The sequence below is a fragment of the Physeter macrocephalus genome, chromosome 4 (genome assembly GCF_002837175.3).
Source record: "Physeter macrocephalus isolate SW-GA chromosome 4, ASM283717v5, whole genome shotgun sequence".
In the NCBI taxonomy this organism is placed as follows: Eukaryota; Metazoa; Chordata; class Mammalia; order Artiodactyla; family Physeteridae; genus Physeter; species Physeter macrocephalus.
In genome coordinates this window covers 46,559,993-46,579,382 of record NC_041217.1, presented here as the reverse complement: position 1 = coordinate 46,579,382, position 19,390 = coordinate 46,559,993, and the positions used below count along the sequence as shown (strand labels likewise).

General features: G+C 39.9%; 1 protein-coding gene and 1 pseudogene across 2 annotated transcripts in view; both read left to right on the top strand.

Annotated features, from left to right (window-relative positions):
• Positions 1 to 919: 919 nt before the first annotated feature.
• Positions 920 to 19,390, top strand: part of COP1 (COP1 E3 ubiquitin ligase) — a 293,722-nt gene continuing 275,251 nt past the window's right edge. The window contains exon 1 of one of the 2 annotated variants that reach the window (XM_055084173.1): positions 920 to 1,496. In XM_055084173.1, coding sequence (XP_054940148.1) covers positions 1,078 to 1,496 — 419 coding nt within the window. In that variant the 5' untranslated portion in view covers positions 920 to 1,077. The remainder of the gene's footprint in view (positions 1,497 to 19,390) is intronic. The other variant, XM_007117809.4, reaches the window with a different exon arrangement.
• On the top strand, positions 11,881 to 12,970 carry LOC102987909 (40S ribosomal protein S2-like; annotated as a pseudogene).

The window sequence follows — 19,390 nt, the reverse complement described above, 5'->3', positions numbered from 1 at the left end:
CTCACGTTACACGGAGATTTTAACTGAGCTGTGGTCTGATTAAGCATGATTTGTTTTCCCATTATTATTATGCTTAATTTGGGAAATAACTTTTCAAAACAAGAGATCATGGTGGAACGCATACAATTGGTGACACCTGCTACAATGCTTGCACTTTACAAAGCACTATTCACTGTATTCACTGACTTCAATACTGTAGAACGGCTAACAGCAAAGCCCAGAGTCCTTGACTCTCAGTCCAGTGCTCTTTTCAACTGCTCAGAGCTTCTAGATTCTTTCCGTGTGCCCCAGTCTTCAGGGCCTTCAATCCCCGATTCGGAAGTACCTGTCGTGCCCTCGCCACTGGGTCACACTGCCAGCCTCCCAAGCGACAGCTGCCGCTCCCGGTTAAAGTTCGGGAAGGCGGCTAGCCCAAACGCATGCGTGGTGCAACTGCCCCGCGCCAGCACCGCTCTTCTTTGCGTGGAGCGGGGACCTTGGGTAACCCGCAAGGGTCGGCGTCCAGGGCGCGCGTGCGCAGTCGCTTTTGGAGCGCTTTCCCCCCTCCCCTTTCCCCAACCCCTTTCGCCACTCCTACCATCCTTTCCTCTCTCCGCAGCCCTTTCACCCACTGAGACGGCCCTACCCTCGGGCACGTCACGAAGGAAACCAGCTCTCGACGAGGGCGGCGGTCGCTACTAGGCCGCCGCCGCCGCCTAGGGCACGTTGTGCTTGTCTGAGCGCCGCCCCGGCCGTGTCTAAAGTTGTATCCCCCGCCGCTCCCGCCCCTTCCGCCGCTCGCGTGCGCGCACGGCCGGCCCACGGAGCGCCCGGGTTGGCTGCGGCGGCGATCGCGGCGGCGGCGGCCTAGAGAGCGGTAGTGGTTCCTGCTCTTGTTTTAATAGTTCCCTCCGCCCCCTCCCGTCGGACGCTGTTGTGTGGTTGCCGTACAAAAATCAACTTTATTGTTCCTCAGCCCCACCTCCCGGCGCGGCGCGCCTAGTCAGGATGTACTGAGGCAGAGGGGAGGGAGGCGGCGGCGGGTCGCGGTCGCGGTCCCTCTCCTCCGAGCGCCCGGCCGGAGGGGAGGGAGTCACGATGTCTGGGAGCCGCCAGGCCGGGTCGGGCTCAGCCGGGACCAGCCCTGGCTCCTCTGCGGCCTCCTCGGTGACTTCCGCCTCCTCGTCCTTATCCTCTTCCCCGTCGCCCCCTTCCGTAGCGGCTTCGGCCGCGGCGCTGGCGTCCGGCGGGGCGGCCCAGGCCGCGGGCTCGGGCGGCCTCGGGGGCCCGGTGCGGCCTGTGCTGGTGGCGGCCGCAGTGTCCGGCAGCGGCGGCGGGAGCGGCGGCGGGGCGGTGTCCGCGGGCCTGTCCCGGCTCAGCTGCGCAGCCAGGCCCAGCGCCGGCGTAGGAGGGAGCAGCTCCAGCCTAGGGAGCGGCAGCAGGAAGCGACCTCTGCTTGCCCCTCTGTGCAACGGGCTCATCAACTCCTACGAGGACAAAAGCAACGACTTCGTCTGGTGGGTTGGACGAACAGCCTTCTCGCCCTCTCTGCGTTAGGACTTTCTGCTCTTGGGGCTGCTGGGGTCCGGGGGTGGGGGCGATCTGTTGGGCGCTGTGGTGGTGTCTGCAGAGGCATTCGAGCGTTTGCAGCGGTTGGTGGGCTGAGGTGGGGGAATGTTGGAGTCCTGAGGCAGGGTGGGAGTACTAAAGAGGTCAGTGCTGGTGGGGAGAAGTGAAGGGAGGTTAGGGAATAATAAATAAGGGGGAGATGAAAGGCCAAATAAATGGCTGTGCATAAAAGGGGAAAGTTGGGCACGGAGGTTGGGCCTTGAATTTTCTGCCTCGCTGGTGAATTAGGTACCTGTCAGTCCGGATTGTTCGTTGAGGTGAGTTAAACTTGTAAAGGGAGAGGATTAAGCTTCCCGGGATGCTGAGGGAGGGAGTTGTGGGTCAGAATTTGCTTATTGAAGCATGGTAGATGATGCTCTAAACATGGGTATGGCTGTTTTTTAAGAAGTGGTATTTGATGTAAATATCCATCGTGTGTACGTGTAAATTATCTCCTCCCGCTTCAAAGGCTGGGTCACTTTTAAATCTGTTGTTGAGGCTCCTGTAGTCAAGAAAGTCTGTTCACAAAAACTTCCACCTCTCAACTGAATGTCTTGAAAGAGGGGACCACGTTTATTAAGTATCATCCATGTGTTAGATGTGACTGCACTACACTTGTATTAGCACATCAGCGTATACTGGAACTTCGGATTTGAGAAAAGCTAGGAATTAGACGTGTTGTCATCATAGTTAGCATCTTGAATGCTACACAGTAGTCCTCAGTTATGACATTTGGCATAGAGGGATTATACCTATTAAGTGAAAGATGGAGTTGACTGTCTTGCTTGAGAGTGTTTCGATTTTCGTTGGGTTTTGTGTTCAAAATCCAATTCAAATGATAAGATTGCAAGAAACGATTTGCTTTTAGCTGAGTGAGAACTGGTAGATTTTGTGCTTTTCCTCTGGAGGAAATTGTTGATAGACTAGAATACTAGTGATGTAGGAAGTTGGCTTGCACTGTCACTATAGGGGAAGTTGATTCACTTCATGGTTGAAGATGATCCGAGTTGTTGTCATTAAATATGATAAGACTAGAAGTTGGGACTGTAGGAAAGTTATTGATTAGACTTATAGTTTCTAGTTCTTGCAGTAAAAATATCTTTATTCATACTTTTGCTTTTGTCATAAATTATTCTGGATTCAGAATTGATTCATTTTTCACTGAAACTGGGCTATAATTGTAATTGTTATTTATAAATAATTTGAGCAGCTTATCGTTGGGTATAAGATGTGTTTGTGTTCATAGCCAGTAGAGAATCCCATAAGATAAAGTAGAAGCTAATGAAATAAAGTGAGGGTTTGCAGTTTGTCTTTTTAGCCACCATTTGCATTTCACTTTTTAGTAGGTTAAAAGAAAACAAACATGCCAGCATCCATATAGGTACACTAAGCTAGTGTAAAAGGTGTGAGAAAGAAGGAAATTAATCATTCATTCAACAGATATTTCTTTGGCACTCACTGTCTGCCAGGCACTGTATGCACTTCATTATACTACGATAAGCCATTTTATAGGAAATTGAAGAGGGATGGGAGAGTATAAGCAGCTGGCACTAATTTTATTTTTTAGGGGTAAGATTATTAAAATTTTTGTTAGTCTGTCAACTAATTTTTAAAAATTAAAATCCGGTCTCTTGAGTCTTAACCATATTGTTTAGATTTTTCTGCTTTCTTTTATATTCCAAGTGGAAGTGTCCAGTGAGAGTCATGAGTTAAAAATTCCGAATATTTCACTTTCTAAGAATCTCATAGTCCTCTGTTTCTTTTTCTGGTGAGGTTGAATATTCAGAAGAATTCATTAATGGGAATCAGTTTTCCTGATTCTCAAGCTAGATTTGATTTGGCCAAGCATTTGGGGTAGGAAGGTGAGGATTAGGCAAGGCCCAAGGAATCCTTTTCATTTCTAATTGGCTCTGGGTGGTTGGTCTTGTCTGCTTCAAGGTCAAACTGTGAACCAATCCAAATTATTCTAAGCTTTTACATCTAAATGAGGCTTAAGTTTGAATAATGATAACAATTCCTTATTCATCACATTTTAAAGATATGTTTATACTTCATGTTTCATTTTATCCTAGAGCAATTCTGTGAAGTTATATAGAACTTCCAACTTTAATATAATACTAATATAATTGTATTCTCATTGAGGTACAGAGAAGTTAAGTAACTTGGTTTCAGATGGGACAGCTCAAGGACAAAATTAAAACTCGTATCTCCCAATTCTCAATTCAGTGCCTTCTTTGTATGGAATTTAAAAATTTCATATCTATAAGTTGAAGTACATGTATTTAGCCTCGTGGTTCTTAAATGTGGTAGGCTGAAGGGAAACAGCTGTTTCATAATCACAGGAGATAAATGTCTTTATCCTTAACTACTCCCTCCCCTTGCCTGTCTGCCTGCCCATATCCCAACAGGACAAAACTGAATTGGAGGCTGGAGTGGGCAGTGTAGTTTGCAGAAGCTCCCTTGGTAATAATGACATGTCCTCTTCTCCTCCTTGAGAATGGTTGATTTAAGGTCAAATGCCTAATTATCAATAACACATATTGGCCTCTCCTGACTCATATTTGAAAGTAAGTTTATATTTAATTGCAGAATTGATGAACATTTTAGGGATTTATAGTTTTTACTTTAATATTTCTTTCAAAGGATTGAAAGTATCGTCAAGTTGCAGATAATTCTAACAGTGTTTTATAGATGGAGAATCTGTAGTACAGTAGAGAGTAGTATATAGCTTGAAGTTGGATAAATCTCTGACATTCAGAGGATGTCTTTGTTACTTTGATTTTTCAAATTTTTCTTACATGATTGGTTTAAAGTACGAGTATAGCCTCTGTTTGGAAGACAACTTCTTTCTTTTATGTTATCATATTACTACTGCCTCTGCATTAGCTTTTCCATCCCCCTGAAATAACCTTTTTTACCTCTTCAAGTCCCAGATACTCTCTGAGTTGTAGTAGAAATAAGTATTTTTAGGTAGATAGTAAGCCCCTTGTGGGAAGGTTACCTCTGCCTGATAAAATGTAGGTAGAATCTACATGAAGTCCATCTACCATTTAATAAATTCTCATGTCAAACTATTAAAAATGGACTATCCTGAAGGAGCTCATGATTTAATGTGAAGAAAGAGTTTTAATCACATAATTATAGTATCACATCCTGGCATTATTGCTTCTCTTAGTACCATGGCAGATGTTAAATACTCTTCTGAATTCAGATGTTGTCTCACGGTCCTCAACATAGCACTGCAGGCAACCACTACCTATTAATTACATTTAGCCCTAAAGATGAAATTTGTTGACCATTCTTGCTACTGTAACTTTTCCAAATTATTAAAAAGTGAAATAAAATAGCAGATATCATAGAACCTGTCATTATAAAGATAGTTTGATGAAACTTTTGGTTACATATTTATGTACAATGTATAAGTACTTACTGGGAATGAAAAGATAGTTTGATGAAACTTTGGTTACATATTTATGTACAATGTATAAGTACTTACTGGGTATGAGGCCTCAGTTTAGTTTAAGGATGGGCTTTTGGCTCAAAGCTCAGTTCGTATAGTTAATAATGGTGGTATCAGTATTTATATCCAGACGTTTTGGCTCAAAGCTCAAGTTCTTAACCACTATATTCCTTTGCCTTTCAGAGGCTGGAGATTTTGTTTAAAATCATCTTTATTAAGATATAATTTGCATACCATAGCTGTCACCAGTTTTATGTGTATAGTTCAATGAATTTGACAAATGAATACATCTATGTTACCACCCTAATCAAGATACAGAACATTTCCATCACACTAGCAAGTTCAGTGTGCTATACACCTTTGCACTCTGTCTTTGAACCTCATCTGTGACACCTGGCAACTGGTCATCTGTTTTCTATCAATATAGTTTTGCCTTTTCTAGGATTTTATATTAATGGAGTCATTCAGTATGTAGACTTTTGTGCCTGACTTCTTTTATTTGGAGTAATGTTTTTGAGATTCAATAATGTTGAATGTCTCACTAATTTTCTTTAATTGCTGAGTAGTATTCCATTACATGGATATAATGTGATTTCTTTATATACTCATCAGTTAAAAGATATTTGAGTTTCTTTGTTCCTAAAGTTTTCAGTGATTGTAAAGAAAGCTGTTGTAAACATTCACATTCAGGTTTCTGTGTGGACCTTCACATCTCTTGGGTAAATACATAGGAGTGTATTGCTGGGTTGTATTGCCAAGTGTATATTTAGCATTATAAGAAACTGCAAAACTGTTTTCTAAAGTGACTATCATTTTGCATTTCTACCAGCAATGTATGAGTTTCAGTTCCACATTCTTGCCAACACTTGCTGTTTTCAGTCTTTGAAATTTCAGTCATTCTAGTAGGCGTGTGTGTAGTATCTTATTGTCATAATTTGCATGTAAGTCCCAAATATTGTGATGTTTTCTCCCAGTCTGTTGTTTTCTTTTTAGTGTTCGGAGCAGTCTTCTGAAGTGCAAAAGTTTAAATTTTAAGTCCAGTTTATGGATTTTTTTCTTTTACAGTCTATGACTTTTGTGTTCTATTGAAGAAATTGTTGTCTAAGTCTTCTTGTATATTCTAGAAGCTTTATAGCTTTTTTGTGGTTAGGTATATAATCATTTCATGTTAATTTTTATATACTGTGTGTGGTAAGGGTTGAAGATTTTTTTCCCTTTACTGTAGATGTCCGGTTATTGTAGCACCCATTTGTTGAAAAGACCATCTTTGTTCATTGAATTTTCTTGGAACCTTTCTCAAAAATTAATTAATATGTATAAGTTTATTTCTGGAGTCTTTATTCTGTTCCATTGATCTATGTGTTTATCCTTATGCCAGTACCACACTGTCTGGATTTCAGTATCATTGTCGTAAATCTTGAAATCAGATAGTGTAGTTTTGTTCCTCTGTTTCAAAGTTGATTTAGTTATTTAGGGTGTTTGCATTTCCACATAGATTTAGTTTACCAATTTCTTAAAAAAAGCATGCTAAGATTTTAATTTGAGTTACTTTGAATCTATGACTCAATTTGGGGAGATTTGACATCTTAACAATATTGAATCTTTGAGCCATAAACATAGTATGTTTCTCCAGTTATTTAGGTCTTTAATTTCTCTTAGCAGAGTTTTATAGTTATCAGTTTTTGGATCTTGCACATGTTTTGTTAAACTTACTCCTAAGTAGTTCATGTTTTTAATGCTGTTGTGTTATTTTAATTTCTAATTAAAAATTGCTAATTTGCTATTCAACTTCTAATTGTTGCTAATATAAAAATAAAATTTATTTTTGTGTACTGACCTTGTGTCCTGTGAACTGTTAAGTTCACTTATTACTTCTAATAGTTTTTTGGTAGAACCGATGTGATTTTCTGAGAAGACAGTCATGTCATCTGAAAATCAATATAGTTTTACTTCTTTCTTTTCCAATTTCATGCCCTATTTACTGATTTTCTTAAAGAGATATTTTGTATTTTTATTTATGAGTGATATTGGTCTATGGTTTTCTTGTAACATACATATATTTACTTTATATTTTTTGGTTTTGATATCAGGGTGTATTAGTTTGCTAGGGCTGCTATAACATAATTACAGACTGGGTAGCTTAAAAAATAGAAAGTTATTTTCTCAACAGTTTTAGAGGCTGGATGTCCAAGATCAAGGTGTTGTCAGGTTTGGGTTCTTCTGAGGCTTCTCTCCTTGACATGCTGATGGCCACCTCTTGTTGTGCCTTCACATGGTTGTCCCTGGGTCTGTGTGTTGTCTGTATCCTAATCTCTTATAAGGACACCAGTCATATTGGGATTAGGTCCCACGTATATGACCTCATTTTATCGTAATTAGCTCTTTAAGGCCCAGTCTCCAAATACAGCCTTCTGAGGTACTGAGGGCTAGGATTTCAATGTATGGATTTGGGAGAGGATACAGTTCAGCTCATCTCTGTCTTCTGAAACAGTTTGTGGAATTGGTATGTTTCATTCTTAAGTGTCTGGTAGAATTCATCAGTGAAGCCATAGTTTTTGTGGCAAGATTTTTATTTACTATTTCAGTTTCTTTAATTGGTAAAGGGCAATTCAGGTTCTTTATTTCTTAAGTGAGCTTTGGTAATTTGTCTGCCAAAGGATTTCTCCATTTCACCCAAGCTATTGAATTTGTTGGCATAAGTTCATAATACTTTTTTTTGTTTTTTGGAATTTTATTTTATTTATTTATTTTATACAGCACGTTCTTACTAGTTATCTATTTTATACATGTTAGTGTATACATGTCAGTCCCAATCTCCCAATTCATCCCACCACCACCACCACCACCACTACCACCACCTCCCTGCTTCCCAGCCTTGTCCATACATTTGTTCTCTACATCTGTGTCTCTATTTCTGCCCTGCAAACCGGTTCATCTGTACCATTTTTCTAGATTCCACATATATGCGTTAATATACAATATTTGATTTTCTCTTTCTGACTTAGGCTTTAATACTTCTTTATGTTTTAAATGTTTGTAGGATTTGGAGGGATGTCCCTTCTTTCATTCCTGATTCTGGTAATTTGTGTTTTCTCTTTTTTTTTCCTTGAACAGTTTAGCCAGAGGGTCAGTTTTATTAATCTTTTCAAATAACTGGTTTTGGTATTATTGATTTTCTAAATGTTTGTCCATTTTCTATTTCACTGATATTTGGCTTTATTTTTATTATTCTACTATGAGTTTCATCATTTTCTGGCTTCTGAGTACAGAATCTTAGATTATTTTGGCCTTCTTTTCTAAGAAAAACATCTAATTCTATTAGTTTCCCTTTCTAATCCCTGCATTAATTTTCATTCAGTTTAATATACCTTTTGTCATTTCCACGGATTTTTTTTTAAACTTTTTTTGGTTATTTATTTATTTATTTATTTATGGCTGCATTGGGTCTTCGTTGCTGCCTGCAAGTTTTCTCTTGTTGCGGTGAAGGGGTGCTATTCTTCGTTGCGGTGCGCGGGCTTCTCATTGCAGTGGCTTCTCTTGTTGCGGTGCACGGGCTTCAGTAGTTGTGGCTCGTGGGCTCTAGAGAGCAGGCTCAGTAGTTGTGGCACACGGGCTTAGTTGCCCTGTGGCATGTGGAGGCTTCCGGACCAGGGTTCTAACCCATGTCCCCTGCATTGGCAGGTGGATTCTTAACCACTGTGCCACCAGGGAAGTCCCCATTGTGATTTCTTATTTGAAGAATGGATTATTTAGAAATGTTTTAATTTCTAATTGAGAATTTTCTGGATATTCTGTTATTGAGTTCTAATATAATTCAGTTTCATTCAGAGAATATGAATTGTGTGCATTCAGTCCTTTTAAATTTATTGAGACTTGTTTCATGGTTCACGATAAGCTTTATCTTGGTTAATGTTCCATATGCATTTGAAAAAAAATGAGTTTTCTGCAGTGTGTAGACTGGTATATTCTATAAATGTCAAGTTTTTTGATGTGTTAAACTCTGTATACTCCTGATTTTCTATATACTTGTTCTGTCAATTACTGAATGGGGTGTTAAAATATTTAACCATTCCAAGTGTAATTGTGGGTTTTGCTATGTTTCCTTGCAATTCTGTCAATTTTGTTTCACGTATTTTGAAACTTTATTAGTAGGGCACATGCATTTAGAGTTGGTGGATTGATCCCTTTATTATTTTGAAATGTCCTTGCTTATTCCTGGTAATATTTGTTGTTCTGAAATCTATTTAGTCTGTTAGCATAACCTCTCCAGCTTTCTTTAAGTGTGTACGTGGCATGTTTTTTTGTCTTTCACTACTTCTATATCTGTTTTAATTTTTAAAGTAGGTTTCTTGTAGATAGCATATGTTTGAGTGTTTCTTTTTTATTTATTATGACAATTTGCCTTTTAAGTGGCTTGGTTAGACTTTTTGCATTTTTTTTTTTTTTTTTTTTTTTTTTTTTTTTGTGGTACGCGGGCCTCTCACTGTTGTGGCCTCTCCCATTGCGGAGTACAGGCTCCGGACGCACAGGCTCAGCGGCCATGGCTCACGGGACCAGCCGCTCCGCGGCATGTGGGATCTTCCCAGACCGGGGTACGAACCCGTGTCCCCTGCATCGGCAGGCGGATTCTCAACCACTGCGCCACCAGGGAAGCCCCATTTTTTGCATTTTAACATAGTTATGATGTGCTTGGTTTTATGTGTATGTCTTGCTTGCTCTTTGTTTTCTGTTTGTCCCCTCTATTCTATTTCTTTTTTGTCTTTTTTCCTTCTTTTCCTGCCTTCTTTTGGATTAATTGGGTGTTTTTAAGATTTCTGTTTTGTTTCTACAGTTGACTTATTAGTGATAATTGAGTGGGATGTGTGTGTGTTTTGGGGGGGATTGTTTGCTCTAGGGTTTATAGTACTCATTTTTAGTTTTTTATATTCTAAAATCATGTTATGTCATTTCATATACAATGTAAGAATCTTATGATAGTATGCTTCCATTCTGTAGGATCCATTCCAGTTACTTCCTCAGTAGTTCTCTATTTTTAAAAAAAATTGAGGTAAAATTCATACCTCATAAAATTCACCATTTTAACCATTTAAACTGTGCAATTCAGTACATTGACAGTGTTGTGCAGCCATCATCACTATCTAATCCCAGAATATTTTCATCACACCAAAAGGAAACCCTATACGCATTAAGCAGTCACTCTCCTTCTCTTCCCTTGGCAACCACTAATTTGCTTTCTGTCTCTATAGATTTGCATGTTTTTTGGACATTTCATATAAATGGAATTATACAATATGTGGTGTTTTGTGTCTGGTGCCTTTCAATTAGCATAATCTTTTTAAGGTTCCTCCATGTTGTAGTGTGTATCACTTTTTATGGCTTAATAATATTCCATTCTAGCAATAGACCACATTTCTTTTATCCATTCATCAGTTGATAGACATTTGGGTTGTTTTCATTTTTTATTTATTGTGAATAATGTTCCCATGAACATTCATGTGGAAGTTTTTGTTTGAACATTATGTTTTCCAGGCTCTGCAGTATTTACCTAGGAGTGTAATTGCTGAAGTAATGTGGTAATTCTATGTTTAACATTTTGAGGGACTGCCAAACTGTTTTCCACAGAGGCTGCACCATTTTACATTTCCACCAGTAATGTGCAAGGATTTCAGTTTCTCTACATCCTCACCAATATGTATTATTTTTCTGTTCTTTTCTTTTTTTGATTATAGCCTGTGTAGTGGGTATAAAGTAGTATTTCATTGTGGTTTTAATTTGTATTCCCCTATTGACTAGTGATGTTGAGCATCTTTTTATGGATTTATTTATCATTCTTTTATTACTTTTTTGATCTGCAATAGTTAACTTGGGTCAGTCAATAGGATATTTTTTTGGTGGCCAAAGTAAAATTCAAAGAAAAGTTGAAGTCCAGACTTTCACTGTTTGGTTGAATGCATTTTCTGTAGAGGTATATGTTGTATTCAATATGTAGTGTTTGGATTTTCAGTTCAAGAATAGAAGACTAATTTAATTGGATTGTATTTTAGATTCAGTACTGTATTTATAAAATAAAACTCAACTACTAAAGTGATTTTTTTCAAAAGTTACTTAAAAAAATCCAGATAGGGATACAAGGAACACATCTTCCATGTAGTTGGGGATTTCTTTTATCCCTGATAATGGGATGGGAGTGTTGTCTAATGAAACATATTAGGTATGGTATCTCCCCTGTCCACACTTAAATAATAGAACTTTTTGTTTCTATAGCCCCTCCTACATACGCATCTGTGTTTTTCTTCTGTGTGGACTTTGCTGTCTTTCCCAGCTGATTGGCCTATGTTGGGTGCTCTTCTGAATTAATGAGTAAAATATAGCAGTTAAATCTTGTTGGAATTGGCTTGAAACAATATATTGGGTCAATCATATTTTGTTTTAGGAATTTGAAATAAAAAAAAACACTTGAATTGGCCTATTTGAAAAAAAAAAATAAAGTTCTTGATGTAGTGCTGGTGCTGGAAGGGCTATATAGTTGACCCTTGAGTAACGCAGAGGTTGGGGTGCCCACCCTCTGCCTAGTCGAAAATCCACTTTAACTTACAGTCAGCCCTCCATATCCGCAGTCCCTCTGCATCTGTGTATTCAACCAACTGCAGATTGTGCAGTACTGTAGTACTCATTACTGAAAGAAATCTGTGTGTAAGCCGACCCACACAGTTCAAACCTGTGTCATTCAAGGGTCAGTTGTATATTGCAAGCTGATATCCTTGAGAAGCAGAAAAAGGAGCATTAGTCACATAAAGAGTAGAGCACTAGCTTCTTCTCCATAAAAACACCAAATGGCAGATGACGCTGGTGCTGTGGCAGGGCCTGGAGGCCCCAGGGGCCCTGGAATGGGAGGCCGCGGTGGCTTCTGCAGAGGCTTCGGCAGTGGCCTCCGGGGCCAGGGTCGTGGTCGGGGCCGAGGCCAAGGAGCTTGCAGAGGCAAGGCTGAGGATGAGGAGTGGCTCCCCATCCCCAAGCTGAGCCTCCTGGTCAAGGACATGAAGATCAAGTCCCTGGAGGAGATCTGTCTCTTCTCTCTGCCCATCAAGGAATCTGAGATCATTGACTTTTTCTTGGGGGCATCCCTCAAGGACAAGGTTATTTTGTGTTTTTTTTTTTGTGGTACACGGGCCTCTCACTGTTGTGGCCTTTCCCGTTGCAGAGCACAGGCTCCGGACGCGCAGGCTCAGGGGCCATGTCTCACGGGCCCAGCCGCTCCGTGGCATGTGGGATCCTCCCAGACCAGGGCACGAACCTGTGTCCGCTGCATCGGCAGGTGGACTCTCAACCACTGCGCCACCAGGGAAGCCCAAGGATGAGGTTTTGAAGATTATGCCTGTGCAAAAGCAGACCCGTGCTGGCCAGCAGACCTGGTTCAAGGCATTTGTTGCCATTGGGGATTACAATGGACATGCTGATTTGGGTGTCGAGTGCTCTAAGGAGGTAGCCACTGCCATCAGTGGGGCCATCATTCTGGCCAAGCTCTCCGTCATCCCTGTGTGGCGAGGCTACTGGGGGGACAAGATCAGCAAGCTCCATACCGTCCCTTGCAAGGTGACTGGCCGCTGTGGCTCAGTGCTGGTGTGCCTCATCCCTGCCCCCAGGGGCACTGGCATCGTCTCAGCCCCTGTGCCCAAGAAGCTAGTGATGATGGTTGGAATTGATGACTGCTACACCTCTGCCAGGGCTGCACCGCCACCCTGGGCAGCTTCACCAAGGCCACTTTTGATGCCATTTCCAAGACCTACAGTTATCTCACTCCTGATCTCTGGAAAGATGGTGTTTACCAAGTCTCTGTATCAGGAATTCACTGACCATCTTGTAAAGACTCACACCAGAGTTTTCATGCAGAGGACCCAGGCTCCAGCTGTAGCCACCGCATAGTTTTCTATGAGAAAAATAAAGTGAATGAAGCCAGTTTAAAAAAAAGAGTGGAGCACTAATGAAGATCTGTATTCCATATAAGTGCACTGAACTCCCTAGATCCACCTTAAATCTAAGACTAGGGCTTCCCTGGTGGCACAGTGGTTGAGAGTCCACCTGCCGATGCAGAGGACACGGGTTTGTGCCCCAGTCCAGGAGGATCCCACATGCCGCAGAGCGGCTGGGCCCGTGAGCCATGGCCGCCTAGCCTGTGCATCCGGAGCCTGTGCTCCCCAACAGGAGAGGCCGCAACAGTGAGAGGCCCGCATACCGCCAAAAAAAAAAAAATCTAAGACTAAGTCCTGTGAGCCCTGGTCATGGTGTTTGCTATGAGATAATTCTAATTTTTCCACTTATATTATAGCTACACAAGCCTAATTAAAATTATTCTCCAACTCTAAGCCTTTAGTCATTAGAACTGATGCTCTGTTTAAGTAGAGGAATGTTGGGACTGTGTGAGTAGAATAAGATCCAGGAAGAGATTGAGAGTGTATTGCAGTGATTTCACACTGGGAGGAATCAGTAGTGACACTCTTTGGCCATATTTGGTTTCCTGATCCAGTATACTTTTTCGGGGGGGGGGGAGTTGGGGGGGACGGAACACGAGAGATTGGTTCCCCTGCTTATCTTTTCATGCCTATCACTTGTATTAATCATGGTGTCCTTTTTTCCTAGACTATGTGGTCTCGTTTTGTTTTTTTAAGAAAACTCTGCCCCTGAAGCTAGCACACAACTATTTTGAATACCCTCCCCCCTCTTTTTTTTTTTTTTAAAGATTTCATTGTTAAATTAGAGTCTAAGAAGTTTGCCTTCTATTCCTTTTCTTCCTTACCTTTCCTATCCTTATTCATAGAATCCTGTGACTTAAGCCAAAGTTAAATACAGGTCTTAGTGGAGATAGGAAAAAAATCTCATTGCAAAATACCAAATAAACTTAATTTTTATTAAAAGAGACTTTTAAGATTTTTAGGGTTTTTTAATCATATCAAATGAAACTAGGAAGGAGTGAGATGAATGGACAGAGGCTAGAACTTAACTGCTGCCTATGAAGATTGGTGCTGGGGATCTAGTGTTACCAGTGTAGGTGTTAAAAAATGATTTGACGTTTATTATTTTCCTTTTCATTTATTTCCTTGTCTTTCAGTTCTGAATCCACCTGGGGCCAGTTGAGAATGGAGGATGGCTTGGGGATGGTCACAGAGCAGTTGGTTTAAGGGGAAGGAGGCAGCTAGAGAAATGTCAAATTTTGGACATTTTGAGAGGAAAGAAGAAACATTTCTGTGTCTATTGACTTTTGCTGGGTGTCTTTCAGTCTTGAAAGGATGTATATAAATTTCAGCATATTCAAAGTAGTTTTTTCCAAGGTTTTCTACACGTTGATAGTGATTTGAAATTTCATGGTCACAGTGATGCATGTAAGTATTATTTCCTTTATCTTCTGAGATCATAGCATGAGGCAAAGGGCACTGGACTTGGCATTAAAAACCCTGAGATTTAACTTCCGGCAAATATATGTTTGACTTTGTTTTTTCATTTATAAATTGAGATGTAATGGTATTCCATTATAGGATTGTGAGGTTTAGATTATATAATACATGTATAAAGACATTGTAAATTATAAAATCACGGAAAGGAATCAGGTGGTGTTTGCCAGGATTTCACATTTGGTACCAAAATATGAAAGTGGTTCTTTGGTGCTGTTAGGTAAGATGTAACCACTCCCTATTTTCCTGAATAACTCTAAGTTGTACCTGGCTCTGATTATCTTGATGATATGTTTTTTAGTACTTAACCTTTGAAAGATGGAATGCTTGGTTACCTAGAACCAGTACTACCATGAGACAGTTGACACATTTTGTGGAACTGTAATGGAGTTAGTGTCAGTACCAAAATATATATGGATTGAGCAATGTCCTTATTATTGTACCATTTATTATTACTATACCATTTGATAAGTTTGAAGGCTGCTTTTGAAGCAGGTAATACATTAAAAAGTTAGGCAGAGTATAAATAAGGCACTGATTAAAAGTTTAACTTGAGAGTCAAACTGATTGCCATAAGACCCTTGCTTAACTGAGATGATGTGCCTTATAAATAGAAAATAGTAGAATTAATTAATTTTCTGTATATCTGTTCTGCATTGTTGGTTTTTAAATGCAGTTAAATGACACACATAACCTTTTGGCAAGCTTAAGGTTGTGCAGTATAATATCTACCTTTAGTTTTGGCAGTTGGTATGAAAATGTCTTCTTCACAAGATTGAACTGAAGATCATTATTTTAATATAACAGTGACAAGACGAAAAGTTCAAATAATCACTACTAATAATGGTTTGAATAGTACTAAGTTCACTTTGTGGTCTATCTAAAGTTCTGTGGTAAGGTTGCAAAATCAGATGCCTAAAATGGCCATCTAATTTTCTCTTAAATCAGTATCCATTATGCTTTTTTGCTCTTACATCTTTCTTTTTCTTTATTTCTAAGTTTTTCTGAGTTCTTTCACCTCTTTTCAAATAAGTTTTTCTTCCTAATACTTGGTTTCTGAGGTTATCTAATTGAGAATTTTCTTTATCTTTCAATGCTTTTGTCATTTTCTTTATTTTTTTTAGTACATCTTAACATATTAGATTTTAATTTCCATTTATCTTATTTTCCTGTTGTGCTTTCATTGTTTCTAGGGATGGTATTATGCTCCATATTCAACTGTGAACTCTTTGTGCTGCTTATGTTTTAGAGTGATTAAACATAAAATATGTTTCATGTTTATATTCATTGTTACCATTTTTAGAGCTCTTTATTTCTTTGTGTATATTTGCTGTCCCACTTTGTATTCCTTCTTCCCGTAGAACTTACTTCAATATATCATGCAGTGAAGGTCTGTATGAATTCTCTAAGTTATTTGTATTTGAAAATTACTTGTCTTGTCTTCATATTCAAACATTTTTTTTGCTGGGTATAAAATTCCAAGTTTAAAGTTTCTTTCATGCAGTATTTTGAAGATGTCACTCCATTGTCTTTGGCGATATATATACAGTGTTTTATAGTATCAGGTAGACAGCAAAGTGATTCAGTTGTACATATATATCCTCTTTCAGACTCTTTTCCATTATAGGTTATTACAAGATATGGAATACAGTTCCCTGTGCTATACAGTAGGTCCTTGTTGTTTACCTATTTTATGTATAGTAGTTTGTACCTGCTAGTTTCAAACTCCTAATTTATCCCTCCCCCTCCCCACCCCACTATCCCCTTTGGTAATCATAAGTTTGTTTCTATGTTTGTGAGTCTGTTCCTGCTTGGTAAATAAGTTTATTTGTATCATTTTTTTAAATTCCATGTGTAAGTGATATCATGTAGTATTTGTCTTTGTCTGACTTCACTTAATATGATAATCTCTGGGTCCATCCATGTTGTTGCAAATGGCATTATTTCATTTTTTATGGCTGAGTAATATTCCATTGTGTATATATACCACATCTTCTTTATCCATTCACTTGTTGATGGACATTTGGGTTGTTTCCATGTCTTGGCTATTGTAAATAGTGCTGCTGTGAACATTGGGGTGCACGTTTCTTTTCAAATTAGAGTTTTCTCTGGATATATGCCCACGAGTGGAATTGCAAGATCATATGGTAACTCTATTTTTAGTTTTTAAGGAATTTCCAGACTGTTTACCATAGTGGATGCACCAATTTACATTCCCAACAGTGTAGGAGGGTTCCTTTTTCTCCACACCCTCTCCAGCATTTATTATTTGTAGACTGTTTAATGATGGCTGTTCTGACTGGTGTGATACCTCATTGTAGTTGTGATTTGCATTTCTAGTAATTAGTGGTATTGAGCATCTTTACACGTGCCTGTTGGCCATCTGTATGTCTTCTTTGGAGAAATGTCTGTTTAGGACTTCTGCCCATTTTTTGATTGGGTCTTTTTTTTTTTTTTTGATATTGAGTTGCCTGAGCTGTCTGTATATTTTGGAAATTAATCCCTTATTGGTAGTATCGATTACAAATATTTTCTCCCAGTCTGTAGGTTGTCTTTTTGTTTTGTTTATGGTTTTCTTTGCTGTGCGAAAGCATGTAAGTTTGACTAGGTCCCATTTGTTTGTTTTTGTTTTTATTTCCATTTCTCTCAGAGAGGGATCCAAAAAATTATTGCTACAATTTATGTCAAAGAGTGTTCTGCCTGTGTTTTCCTCTAAGAATTTTGTAGTATTTGGTCTTATATTTAGGTCTTTAATCCATTTTGAGGTTTTTTTGTGTGTATGGTGTTAGAGAATGTTCTAATTTCATTCTTTCACTTGTGCAGGTTTCCCAGCACCAGTTATTGAGACTGTCTTTTTCTCCATTGTATACTCTTGCCTCCTTTGTTGTGGATTAAATGATCATAAGTGCATGGGTTGATTTCTGGGCTTTCTATCCTATTCCATTGTTCTATATGTCTGTTTTAGTGCCAGTAACATACTGTTTTGATTACAGTAGCTCTGTAGCATAGTCTGAAGCCAGGGAGCATGATTCCTCCAGCTCTGTTCTTCTTTCTCAAGATTGTTTTGGCTATTTGGAGTCTTTTGTGTTTCCATACAAGTTTAAAATATTTTTGTGAAAAATGCCATTGGTAATTTGATAGGGGTTGCATTGAATCTGTAGATTGCCTTGAGTAGTATGGTCATTTTAACAATAGTCTCAACCTTGGAGAAGTGACCCTCTGTAGGAGACGTCTTACTCATGCCAGCAGTGCACTCCCCTCTCATCACCCAAGGGCCAGGTGCCAGACGGTCCCAGGGTAGAATCTGGCCTCCCTTTGCAGACTCGGTCTGCAGGCTGTGGGACTGTCATTTTCTTGCTTCTGGTGTCTGCCTTCTGGTGGGTGATGCTGGTCTAGAGGCTTGTGACACTTCCTGGTGGGAGGGGCCGATGCCTGCCCCCTGGTGGGTAGAACTGGGGCCCTCTGGTGGGCAAGGCTGTGTCTAGGGGCATGTCTAGAGGGAGCTGTGTGCTTAGGAAATCTTTAGGTAGCTTGTCTGCTGATGGGTGGGGCTGTGTGCCCGCCCAGTTTGTTGTTGGCCTGAGGCATCCCAGCCTTGGAGCCTATAGGTGTTAGGTGGGACCAGGTCTTGGTACCAAAATGTCATCCTCCAGGAGAGAGCTCCCTTGCCCTTGGTCCCGGTGGGTGTGAAGTTTTGTGTGTTCCCTTTAAGAGTGAAGTCTCTATTTCCCCCAATCCTGTGGAGCTCCTGTAATCAAGCCTCGCTGGCCTTCAAAGCCAAATGCTCTGGGGGCTCTTCTTCCTGGTGCTGGACCCCTGAGCTGCGGGACTCGACTTGGGGCTCAGAACTTTCCCTCCTGTGGGAGAACCTCTGTAATACAATTATTCTCCAGTTTGTGGGTCACCCACCCAGGAGATATGGGATTTGATTATATCACGGATCTGCCTCTCCTACTGGTCTTCTTGGGGTTCCTTCTTTATGTCTTTAATTGTAGAAATTTTTTCTGGTACATTTCAGTCTTTCTCAAAGATGGTTGTTCTGCACATTGTGATTTTGGTGTGCTCGTGAGAGGAGGTGAGCTCAAGGTCTTTCTATTCCACCATCTTGGCCACTCTCCCCAACCCAGTTTTTTTAAATGGGCAAAAGAGTTGAAATAGATACTTCCTTTATGGAGTATTGCAGCAAGCAGTTCCCCTCTTTGCAGATGATCCATCCCCTCTAAAAGTTGGATAATGACTATTACTGGTTTAATATGAAAGGATATAACTCAGGAACAGCCACATGGAAGAGATGCATAGGACAAGGTATTGGGAAAGGGTGCAGAGCATCCACGCCATCTCCAAGTGTGCCACTCTCCCCGAATCTCCAAGTGTTAACCAATCTGGAAGCTCTCTGAACTCTCTTGGCTAGTATAGTTTCTGGTGAGAGGTCTGCTGTATTCTTTTCTTTGTTCCTCTATATGTGATGTGTCTTTTTTCTATGACTTCCTTCAAGATTTTCTCTTCATTTTTGCCTTTATCAGTTTAAATGCATTGTATGTGTCAGGGTGTTTTTTTGTTTTTTAAAATTCTGCTTGGACAGGAAAGGAAACCATAAACAAGACCAAAAGACAACCCTCAGAATGTGAGAAAATATTTGCAAATGAAGCAACTGACAAAGGATTAATCTCCAAAATTTACCAGCAGCTCAGGCAGCTCAATAAGCAAAAAACAAACAACCCAATCCAAAAATGGGCAGAAGACCTAAATAGACACTTCTCCAAAGAAGATATACAGATTGCCAACAAACACATGAAAGAATGCTCAACATCATTAATCATTAGAGAAATGCAAATCAAAACTACAATGAGATATCATCTCACACCAGTCAGAATGGCTGTCATCAAAAAATCTAGAA